This window comes from Nanorana parkeri, unplaced genomic scaffold (genome assembly GCF_000935625.1).
Source record: "Nanorana parkeri isolate BGI_ZX_2015 unplaced genomic scaffold, ASM93562v1 scaffold2041, whole genome shotgun sequence".
Taxonomy (NCBI): domain Eukaryota; kingdom Metazoa; phylum Chordata; class Amphibia; order Anura; family Dicroglossidae; genus Nanorana; species Nanorana parkeri.
Window position 1 is genome coordinate 73,063 of NW_017308309.1, and position 12,663 is coordinate 85,725.

The 12,663-nt window shown below is 44.1% G+C and overlaps 1 protein-coding gene across 2 annotated transcripts in view; it reads left to right on the top strand.

Annotated features, from left to right (window-relative positions):
* Positions 1 to 9,540: 9,540 nt before the first annotated feature.
* The window catches only part of GOSR1 (golgi SNAP receptor complex member 1), a 72,436-nt gene continuing 69,313 nt past the window's right edge, over positions 9,541 to 12,663 (top strand). For both annotated transcript variants that reach the window (XM_018572467.1, XM_018572468.1), the window contains exon 1: positions 9,541 to 9,620. In XM_018572467.1, coding sequence (XP_018427969.1) covers positions 9,590 to 9,620 — 31 coding nt within the window. In that variant the 5' untranslated portion in view covers positions 9,541 to 9,589. The remainder of the gene's footprint in view (positions 9,621 to 12,663) is intronic.

Sequence of the window (12,663 nt, forward strand, 5' to 3'; positions counted from 1 at the left end):
CAAGCAGCACAGTATGCAAGGATTATTTCAACAAAGGGTCTGATCCTTGGTCTGGTGGCTGAAAATGTATCCTGCCAATGGCCCAATTACTGGAGGGTAACTCCATTTAATATTGTTTTATTGAACAGATTGAGGACGGATTTACATGAAAGTCCTTCTCACCTGCTTGTCCGTAGTTCCTTCCAAGTCTCCCTGACTTGCAGCACACTCTGCCTGCTGTAAGTATCTCACCTATAGAAATCTGTGGAAAGTCTTGGCGACCTCGTGTGGAAAAGCTGCAGTGAGGAGCAGGTAGCTAAAAGAGCTTGGACACGGGGATAGGGAAACCAAAGGAAGTGTCTTGTATAGCACTCAACACTTATTCACCGAATGCTTTTTGGTGGACCTTCTCTTGAAGGTTGACTTTTCAATATCATAAAAAGTCATACTATAATCTTGTGCAGACATAATTCTGCACAAATATGTCTGTAGAAGGTTGAGTCTCCAGTTATTTACTTTCAATGATCTCTTTAGGCATATATGCGTAGCCAGCCAATGCTTAAAAATAGGAGGATGCCAGCTGCTCTTTGGTGTCAGACTAAGGCTGTGATTAATGGGAGTGTGAACTATTCTCAAATACAGGGAACTGTAGACCTGCAAGAGGAAGTCCATCTGTGTCAGGCCAGAACCATACATTTGTTCTTTTACATAGAGTAAGGAAGGGTTAGATCTGCTGTCAGGTTTTATTGCTGGCCAGGATTGTGTAATTTCTTCCTACTTTCTGTCCCTGTAATTCGGGGATATTCTCACCCATCTACATTCTACTTGAAAAAAAAAATATTTTATGCTCTTTGTCCCCACTGGGGAGGTTTTCCATTACGGATTATCCTGGTGACAGCCTGGAACCAGGACAGAAAATGGGGCAAACCCCTCCCCAGTGGAGGCACAGACAACAATAAAACCTGACTGGTTTGAACTCGTCCCCACCTCTATCCAAAATTTAAAAACACTGAACCGCCTAGAGCAGGGGTAGGCAACCTAGGCACTCCAGCTGTGATGAACCTACAAATCCCTTCATGTCTGTGGCTGTCAGACTTTTGCAGTGCCTCATGGGACTCTAGTTTCGCCACAGCTAGAGTGCCAAGGTTGCCTACCCCTGACAAAGAGAATATAGGGCTGGCCTTTAAATCTGCAAGTTTTGCGTGCAGATGGTATAACATAATACACACTGCCAGCTGGATTTTAAAGTCCTTTGTAAATGAAAGAATTGTGTTTTTTTAGTGTAATTAGACTAGGTTCTGTAGCTGATTTAGATTCAGTAAATAGCAACATTTTAAGACCGATGTTTTGCTGCAGATTTGCTTGTCCTGTGATGCCAGAGATCTCTCCCACCCCAAGACACAGTGGGGTGGGGAGACTACAGCAATGATATGTCTCCTTGACTCTGTGACAGGGATGATACAAACATAGGGGTGTGATCTACCTGCTCTCCGGATATTTGGTGGCTTTGTTATACAGGACACCATGTAAGAACAAAGGCACAATAGCAACACTTGTATTTGGTTATAGTAAGCTCAGACTAGATGTTATTTAAAATGGATTTGTAATGTGATCATACGGCAGTGTCTAAGATAACTAGAGATTCAGTACAGTTTACTATTGGACTTGTGCCCCCTATGGTGGAACATTGCGATGAGAGAGACTGTCAAGCACTTTACTATAACATAGTACCACTTTAAGTTGAAGCTTTGGACATACACGCACCCCCAATTTAAGAATCTCTTGTATGTCATATTAGTCAATGTTGTACTGTATACATCTTTAAAGGCATTTTATCACAAAGCAAAACACCTCTCTCAGATTTCTTTTAATGAAAACGTATTGACCCCATTCTGCTCTTACATTTTATATATTTGACAGTGGAAAAAAAATCGAGGCCATGCAGTATTAAGGGTTTCTCTCAATAAGGCACTCTGGATATGTATTTTCTGCCCACCTGTTTCAATATGTAATAACTCCTGAAGTGCCTTGTTGCAGCAGCTGAAGCACTGGAAGTATATGGCGTTGATCAGTACAATGTTGCAATACCTTACTGTGGGGATTAATACCGTGACTCCATTGAAAGTGTTAATTATGCTTTAAAAACCTTCATTGAGGTTTGGATGACAGCCTGAATACTGTTGTTTCATTGGTATAAAGATGGTTGTATGAATTGTTTTTGTGCCTGTAAAGAGCAGCCCACTCTACATGATGTCTTTTATGTTGTCACTTGATTTTTTTATATTCTCATCCTTTTGTGGTAATAAATGCAGGATGCATACTTGTGTGAAGGAGTCATGCAGCTCATTTCTTATTAATGTTCACCTACCCTTATGTAGTAAATGATAAGCTGTCATCTGTGGGCCTCATTTACATCTGTATGCTGTGACAATACACCACAATGGAGCAGAAAACAAAGCTGCATTCTTTTTTCTGATACAGCACACAATGCGTGGAAGTGTGTTACTGCACTTGTGGCTTGCTGCAACGTGGGTGAATTAGTTAAAGACACTAAATTCAAAAGATAAATCTTAAAAATTCATTCAAGTACCCTAATTATTAAATTTTTAAATGTATCTTATTTGTGTATCACTCGGCTGTAGATCCTCAAATCATCTCATTATTGGTGATAGTTGTCGTCTAGTCATAGTCGCTGATCCAAGCTCGCTCCGGTGATGGACTACAATCTCACGTTTAGTTTTTCTAATTTGTATTGCGATTGTAGTCCATCACAGGAGTAAGCTTGGAGCGGTGGTTACTTTACAACACACACAGGGACCATGGGGAACAAAAGTAGCCACCCTCCAGAAGGAAGGACAGCGTCAGTATGAATTCAGAGATGATTTGAGGATCTACAGCCGGGTGATACACAAATAAGATACATTTTTGTTAATAGGTTACCTGAATGCAGTTTTAAGGTTTAACTCCTGAGTTTAGTTTCACTTTTAATATGAGTCTGTAACAGTTTGCTCTACAGATTGTTATAAATACTCTGTTAAATTGCCCATTCAGTCTTTTGAAAGCTCACCCCCAACCCTCTTATATCTTTGCTGTGTTTCCCCACTAATCCATGAAAAGCATGTGACCTCCCAATATAGAGTGCTTGGGCCTGGGTTGCTAGTTGGCAGGTTCAAACACATTGACATGAGGAGAAGGACAACAACAACCCTCTGTGAGCTGCTTAGGAGGTGATCTATAGATTAAAAGCATCTATGAATGCATTAGGAGCTGATTGCAAAATATCCAAATGTCACCAGCACACCCTATTTATTATTGTAGCAGACAGAGAGATTCATAGTTTCAGGGCCTCAGAGGGACACCTTTCTTGAAGCACTGCGGTTAGGGAGGCCTGTGGATGACAGCGCTATCTGTCAAACCACCATTGCGGCACCCACTGGAAGTCTGGAACCTGTACACTGGGAAGAGTGCACTGAATTACTTGCGAACTTCAAACTGATCTCAAACGCATGGTATGCGCACCTGAAAGGATCCTGCCTTTGCTTGCCTACACAAGCTGTTAGAAAAAACTAACTGTACAGGAAAAACTACTGTTCATTCAGTTTTCAGATCCAGGTACACATTTTTAAAAGTTTGGTGGGTACTGGCTCTAATAAAATTGCGTATTAGAAAAGAAGAGAACGCAAACACTATAAAAGCCTTTTTTTTAGCCTGATGCAATTCCCTATAACATTAAAATAAAAGTAGGAGGCATCAAACGGACATAAGATTGATTTTCTAAAACAGATAATTATATAATTGAGATATATATGTGTATGTATGTGTGTATGAAAGTCATGAGTGCATTATAGCTACACGGATACATACTGTTGACTCTATTTTATATGGCTCTTAACTACAATGTGCAGCGTAACTAATCTATGGAAAGTGCAGAACCATCAACAGCCAATCAGATTTCAATCTACCAAAGTCAGATCAGTGCAAACATGGCATTTGATTGGTTGCTTTGGTTTGTTACAAGTTGTTCATTATAGTTGCTCTTGCTATTGGTATACGTTGTACTTTTCTGTTATGTGTTGAAGACACTGAGCAGCACACAGGGTTACACCTGACATATTTTGCCAGGGAATGAAAAGGAAAAAAAAATGTAACAGTATAAAACTGGCCTAGAGTAAACATTAAAATAAAAGTAGTCATTTATTCTGCCATGAAACAGTCTGTGTTGAGAAGCATAATTTAGAGGCATTTACAGAAACAAACCAAGAAAACCCCCAAAAGGCTTCACAACATGTGATCCCTTAAAGGAATGGCACTGGAATTCTGTAGCCAGATTGATGTCCTGCTACATAAAATCTGCTGATGCTTAAAAGAGATTATTGATCATGTAAATCAACCAGTGTTCTGCCCATAATGCATGTCATACTCTCTTATCTCCTACTAATGAGGACTAATGATGCAGGGAAGCTATTTGCAGTGTATGCTAGATACTGCCTGATGAGGAGTTAACAAGTATTTATTGTGTTGTGAATATTTGTCATTAAGTAATTATATGTCTTGCTGTAATTTATCCACATTGAGTAGTTGCAGTACAAAAAGGTAAAAAGGAAGAAGAAATATGAATCAACATCATGACCTAGAAGTCCATCTTTTTGTTTTTAAATAAATGACTCAAAATATTTCTATATCGTCCATTGAGGCACACAGGAATTCTTAGACTGGTGTTATACTGCCACCTACAGGAGAAATGGACACTAGGCAGGAAAAATCCGTAGCCAGCACAGGATAACCCCGCTTTAAACCATTATGACTCAGGTTTTGCTAGTGTGCTCTCCTGTTTGGAAGATTTCTACTATCAACATCTGCTGGTAGATTCATGCTGGATATATGAAATGCTGGATAGTGTCACGTACCTGGTAAGAGACCAGAAGGTGAGGAGGCTTCTCTTGCGACTCGTGTCCTTCCGCACCTGGAGGTGGGAACAGGGAGCAGTTGGATAGCGAGGAGCTCGAATGCCACTGATGGGAACCGACACTGTGCAGGAGACGTCCTGATGACGTGTAGTCAGCAAGCCGGGGGTCCACCGAGCAGACAGCGTGGGAGAAGGCCCAAGAGTCTGGAGCGTTGTCAGGAAAGCCAGAGGTCGGAGACAGCCGGGCAGCAAAGTACAAAATCAGGAGGCAGAAGGCAAAGTCCAGGAAACAGGCCGAGGTCAGGGGCAGGCAGTAATCAAGTAGCAAGTCCAAACAAACCAAGTCAGGCAGGTCACAGGAATCCAACAGGTACAAGCACACAGGAACACTAGCTGAAAAGACCATCAGCAATGGATCAGGGGCAGGCTCGTTTTTATATGGTGAGCTTAACCAGGTAGCAGCAGCACTTCCTTTGCGAAGGTTGTTGCTCGTGTTTTCGCACACTCCCGGTTTGCGCGCGTATTCAAGCAACATGGAGATTTGGTTTGTGCGCATGCGCGGCCTCCATTAGTATCGATAGTCAATAGCGCTGGTAGATTCATGACCGATATGTTGTAAAATAGACATGTGCAATTCGTTTCGTTCGAATCGAAATTCGGACGAAATTTGTCCAGGGTTTCTATATCCAGTCCTGAATTCACCAGTAGCTGTAGATAACCGTAGAAACTTCCATAATTTTAGGGCCTTTGCAGAGAGATCACTAGGAAAACATGTGCTTCTTAGCTAACTAGAGAAACCATCCAGGTTTTTACATTAGACAAAACCTGTGTCTGATCATCATTTTGCCATTTTACTTCATAACCACTTCATAACAACAGCATGGCTATTGGGTTCCTTTTTGGGTTAAGGGTATCTGTGAATGTGTGTTTCCTAAGATTCTAGTTAGGATACTCCTTGTAAAGTTTATTGTCGGCCATGGAAGGCATACTTGATTTGGTTCAAATCTCGGGGCTTCCATCCCAAGGGTTTTCTGTGTGGGACAAATCCTCTCTTTCTTGCAGCTTTGTCTGGACCAGTGTTTGGGTGTCACCACTTTGAGCCACTTTTGCCAGGACTATCTTGTTTCAGAGACTGCTCACTACTTGATTTAGACCTGCAACTACTTGATTTTCCTCCCTGCAACTCCATGGGATCTGAATCTGGTTCTCTCTGTGCTTTTAAAATCATTGTCTGAATCCTTCAGAGATATTTCTCTCTATTCTGATCCACAAGGTGATATTTCTTATAGCCATCACCTCTATGAGACAAGTGTCTGAATTGGCAGTCTTATCCTGCAAGGTACCCCTTCCTGAGGGGAGTTTTGGCTCCCGAATACCATTCGGGTCGAGAAGCCTCAGCTTCATATGTATGTATTTATACTGTATATGGCTCCCATGTTGCCGAAATGAAAATTTGTGTTCAGATCCATTTAGATGCGTTAAACCGAAAAACACATCTGATTGGCCATAAAAGTCACATGTCCGATTAAGATTAGTTTTTGAACGAAATTCGAAAATGGAAACTCTGATTCTAACACATTCGGATGCATTGGGATTTGGAAATTCTGATGTGTCCGAATGTCTGAATTTCGGAAAATTCGTCTGAATTCTGATTTGGAACAAAACGAATCGCACATATCTACAAAATCGTCCCGAAAACACATTTTTTAAAACAAGCTCTGCTTGTGTATATAGAGCCTGCCTTAGTTTGAAGATAATCTCTCAGTTCTTACACAAAAACAGCACAGAATGTTGTGAAAAACACACCGTTTCTTTTCTGGTACACTGAGAGTCTGAAAGAGAATGTTAGCTCTTCTACTTAAAGGAGAACTATGGGGTCAGTGTTTTTCCCCATAGTTCTCCTTAAGGTAACGGGAGGACACAAACTAGCGTCCTTCCGTTACCCTAAGCTCAGTATACCACGAGCTACAGCTCGCGGTATACTGAGACGCCGCAGCGGATCCCGACTTAGACGTCAGCAGCAATACATGTTGTGAAACAAAACTGCTTTTTTATCTAAATAACCACAACTTTTACTACACTGAGTCTGAGGAGAAATCCAGCTACTGGAACTTAAACAGCCAGCTATTTATTCTAACTGAACAATGCATAACAGTCTTAGGGGTCCATTAATAACCAATTTGCAGCCCCCTGTGAATGTAAGTAAAGCTGGCCATACACTGTAATATTTTCTTTGTTCAACCCGCGGGCTGAACAAAGAAAATATTACAGATTCCTCTATCAATGCTTATGATCACTGATCAAGGAATCTCTCGCTGTTTGCATTGCATTCTGATGGCAGCCGGCGGTCACTGTCATTATACCTGGCTCTGTTCGAAGATTTTCCGACCTGATCCCAATCCACGTCCCCCTTTTCTGGCCTTTGCGGCTCTGCCGGGCCTGTGCTCGGATCAAGGGTCTGGTTGGCAATTTTAGGGGGGACCCCATTTGTGGGGGTGGGGGTTCCTCCTTAAAAATCCTACCGGATCTTAAGGGCCTGGTATGACTTTGAGGGGGGACTTTTTTTTTTTTTTTAAATGGGGTCCCTCCTAACATTCCTACCAGACCTAAAGGGTCTGGTATTGTTTAGGAGGGGGAACTGCATGCTTTAAAATTAGGGCTGTTACTGAATAAAATTTTCGTGTTCGATTAATCTAAAAAAATGTTAATCGATTAATTTCGATTAATTATAACGCACATACAGATCCAACTACATTGGCCTATACACATACAGCACAGCAATGAAGTAATAAAATGAACTAGGATCACACTAATCCAGCACGTTATTTACCTCAGGTGCCCCACTCAATATGGCCGCCGCTTGAGTGGGGCAACTCAGAATAATAACGTGCTGGATTAGTATGTGTATAGGCCAATGTCTTGGCTGGCGCTCGTGCCGAAAGTTTCTAGGGCAAACTCATCAGCCCAAGTGGCTCCGTCGGCTAACGAAGGGAAGCAAATACAGGATTCACAAGGACAATACAGCCAATGATATTACTGTACATACAGGGACTGGCACTACCGACACAGGCACTGGCACTGCAAATACAGGACTCACAAGGACAATACAGCCAATGGCACTTCTGTACATACAGAGACTGGCACTACCGACACTGGCACTGCAAATACAGGACTCACAAGGACAATACAGCCAATGGCACTACTGTATGTACAAGGACTGGCACTGCAAATACAGGACTCACAAGAACAATATAACCAATGGCACTGCAAACACAGGACTGACACTGACAATACAGCCATTAGCACTGCACAAGCAAGGACTGGCACTAACAATACATGGACAGGCACTGCAAATACAGGACTGACAAAACAGCCAATGGCACTGCACATACACGGACTGGCACTGCAAATACAGGACTGACAAAACAGCCAATGGCACTGCACATACACGGACTGGCACTGCACATACAGAGACTGACACTGACAATCGAGCAAATGGCACTGTAAATACAGACTGACACTGAAAATATAGCCAATAACACCGGCCCAAGTGGCTCCGTTGGCTAACGAAGGGAAGAAGGGGGAGGAGTCTGGTGACGTCACGGACATCAACGTCACCAGCCTCCTCCCCCTTCCCTTCTTTAGCCGACGGAGTCACTTGGGGAAGGGGGAGGAGTCCGGTGACGTCGATATCCGTTACGTCACCGGATCTCCGACGGCGGAGAGGTGAGTGTTTTCTTTAGCGATCAAAAGAGATTTAATAGATCAAGAAATGAATCGTTAATTTCCGCAGCCCTATTTAAAATAAAGAAAATAAATTTAATTTGTTTTTCTTTAGAAATTTTATTTTTGCTGCAGCAGGTTCTATACATTGTACAGATGTGCCACTTTACAGGCAGGATAAGGGGACCCCCCAGGCACGATATTTAACTGCATTTAAAGAGGACAATTGGTTTTGAAAGTTCTACCCCATTGACTTGCATTGAGTTTGAATTCGAACTTTTGTGATGTTCTAGAGTTCGAATTCGAACTGAGCTCGGGCCTTTTTCGGCCCATCACTAGTTGCCACCTCTTCTGCCTACCTCTTGGCTCAGCCCAGCCCAATCCCATGCCATGACCCATGCACAGCAGCCAGGCAATTGCATATGTTTGTGAATTTAGGGGTGACTCTGTGGTGCCCTGCTAAATGCTGCACAATCTGATTTCCCAATCTCCTAGATCCACCACCAACTATGTAGTACAAGGATCTGACTGATTTGATACAAAGTGAATGGATTGTTTAGGTCTGTCCTCACATTGCACAGTTTTTGTAAATCTAAATGAGATTGTACGCAGAGTATAGTGGATGGCTAGTGTAAAGTGGCTGCGCAATATGATCGTAGCATGTATAGTAAAGTTGTCATTGTGATCAGTCTGTAAAAAAGAATATTTGGGCTGGTAAACCGTCGAAATGCATCTTTTAATTGAACAGCGAAGAAAAATCTGAAAGTGATATGGACAGCAGCACTTTCCAGACTTCAGTGACTCTCAGCCAGTAGTATTACTTAGAGCACTAATCGGCAATTCAAGAAAAGTGTCACAAGGTGTCGCTGTGCTGCATCCTCTCGGCGGAGCTGTGCTTGGCACGTCATAGCGGCGATCTAGCTGCTTCCAGTCTCCTCTCTATCGCTGACTCGCCGGACTGGGTGACGTTGGACAACAAAGATGGCGGCGGGAAGCAGTAACTATTGGGAAGGTGAGGAGCGGCACCCAGGAGACGCTGTGCCCGGTGTATCGGGGGTATGGCAGGCTGGTGGAGTGCGGCTGCTCGGTCCTGGCCTCTAGGCTCTCTCTCTCTGTAGGAGGGAATGAGACGAGAATGCGGTGACATGATCCTGTATAGTGCAGCTTAGGTAACCTGGGACTGAGTGTCCAGCTGGGAGGAAGTAGGAGCTCCACTGTGCCCCAGCAGCCTCTGCCATGGCAGGAGTGTCAGCTGACTTGGAGTGAGGTTGTCCCTGGGAATTTGTTCCCCCTGGGAATGTACTTTGGTTTTAGTACTGACCACAAACAAACCAAATCCCTCTTTGTGTGAATTCTGAAATGAAGATGTATTTTATTTATTTAGTGCCAGCAGCCTCTGCACTCAAGGAGCTTACAATCTAAAGTCCCCATATTACATACAAATATTAGGGCCAGTTTAGACGGGAGCCAATTATAAAGGAATTTCACCCCTCTGTGTATTCTTTTTAAAAGTGCAACTGAAACCAAAACTTTTTTTTAAAGTTTTGTATAGAAGAGAGATTAGACCCCCCCCCCTGTCAGGTTTTTAGTTCTCTCTGTGCCCCTGTTATGAATTTGCCCCCTCTATATGTCCCGGTGATCATTACCACTGATAGTGAAAGAATATCCCAAATTTTGGGTTGTCATCAGAACAGGAGACTAGATGGGAAATCTTCCATTGGGGACACTAGTTCTGGTGACACTTCTGATCACCAGGAACTGCTCTCTCTTTGGAGGGTTTTTATCTCACTTCCTGTTGTTGAAATTTGACAGGAAGGGAAGAGAAAACTCCCCAATGAGACACATGAGGCAACAAAAAAAAACTGACAGGGGTTCTAACTAGGGATATTGATTTTTCGATATTGAGTACTGATATTTTTTTTCTGGTACTCACTGATACCAAATACCGATACCGGAAGTCCCATTAAGGAAGCCAGGCGGTGTGTAATGACTCGCCACCTGGCTTCCCAATTAGCAGGGAAGTTGTCTCCATGCTCCCACCAAGTGACGAGGAAGCATGGAGCCACCTTCCCGGCCAATGAGGAATCTAGGTGGCGAGTTATTACATGCTTCCTGGCTTCCTGATTGGCTGCGGAGCCGGCTCCATGCTCCCTCGTCACTTGGCGACGAGGGAGCATGTAGCTGGCTTCACAGCCAATCAGGAAGTCTGGCAGCATGTATTGACTCACTGCCTGGCTTCCTGATACTGGAAGCTCAGGTATCAGGCTAGGCATCAGAACATTCAGGCGAATACTTGGCATCAGCACCGATACTAGTATCGGTGCATCCCTAGTTATAATCCTCCCTTACTGTATCCAAAACTAAAACAAAATAACTTCAGTTCTACTTTAAATCCCCTTTAACTTTTTTGCTTTGATATCCACAATAAACATATTCACACTGCTGCACGCCGCCATCTTCTTAACATACAGCATCGGGAGTGGGCTGTCTCTTCTGGTTCTTGTAGCGGGACGGCCTCCTGATGACACAGAGCCAGATCCTCCCTCTTCCAGTGCAGTCTGAAAGCTGATACCCTGTGGAATATGTGATGTGCATATTCCAGGAGGTTGCAAGGAGGAGGATTTCATGTCATTCTCGCCTAGGTCAGGAGGCAGGGGGCCGGCATGGAAAAAACAAAAAAGGGTAAATTACCCGCATAGTAATCATTTTTTTTTTTAGATTATGGAGAGGGGAGGGATACACTGTTGGAAAGTTTAATTTTGGCGGGAAGTGTCCACTTTAACTTACCAGTAGGAATGCACCGATACCATATTGTTTTCCAGACAGTGTATGAGTACCCATGCTTTTCTTCAAGTCCTCACAGATACATTACTGAAACCTTTTTTTTTGTGTGTGTGTCACGTGACAGTTTTTCTAAAACAATACAGAATAATGATTTTAGGACAGTGGTGGAGCACCAGGGCCCGGTCGTAGCTGACAACACTGCTAGTTCTGCGACTGACTCCAGGCTGTAGAGGGACTACAAATCTCAGCAATGCAGAATACCACCAGCTATAGAGGACTACAAATCCCAGCAATACATTATGCAGCAATGCAGAATACTAGGGCTGAAACAACTAATTGGCGACGATTCTCATATCGATTAGTTGATTCGATTAGTTGAATCCACTGCATCTCTGCTTCCTTGTTCTCTTCCCCACTGGTGTCGGCTGCAGCGGTCTGTGCCCCTTTCAATCCCTGCTGCCTCCCTGCCTGCCTCAGCAGAGGCAGTGGGGACACAGACCACTGCAGCCGGCACCAGCAGGGAGGAGAGACCAGCTGTGCCTCTGCATTCCCTGGCCCGTCCGCTGCTGCCCCCATGCCTTCTCTGCACCTCCCAGTTCATCTCTGCTGCCCCTGTGCCTTCTCTTCATTCCCTGGATCATCTGCTGCTGCCCTGGCCCTCCTCTGCTGCCCTCCACTGGTGCCCCAGTTCCTCAGATGCTCCCCCGTGCTCTCTCTTCTGCCAGCGGTAGAAACACGCCATCAAGTACCCATCCAGCAGCTGGGAGCAGTAGCCAGCCTGCTATTGGCAATTTTAAATTGCAATAGCAGGCTGGCTATTGCACCCGCCTGCTGTCAATCAGCAGAGGAAGACCTGAAGGAAAACTTTCCTTGACAAAAGCAATTTCCTCCTTCAGGTCCGCTGCTTTGTTGATTTACAGCAGGCAGTATGCAGGTGCAAAGGCCAGCCTGCTATTGGCTACTGCAATTTAAAATAGCCAATGAAAGGCTGAATATTGCTGCCGGCCACTGGATGGGCAGTTGATCTGCAGCGGGGGCACAGTGGCTGACAGTGGTCTCTCCTCCCTGCTGTGCACCGGCAGCAGCGGTCTGTGTCCCCTTCAATCCCCTCTGCTTCTGCTGGTACAGGAGGGTAGAGCAGCAGGGATCGAGAAGGACACAGACTGCAGCTGGCTCCCAGCGGGGAGGAGAACAGGAGGAGCAGAGCTGGTTCGGCGGTGAAGGTGGCGGTAAAGGGCTGACAAAAGCTTAGGCGCCAAGGCATTTCTAGT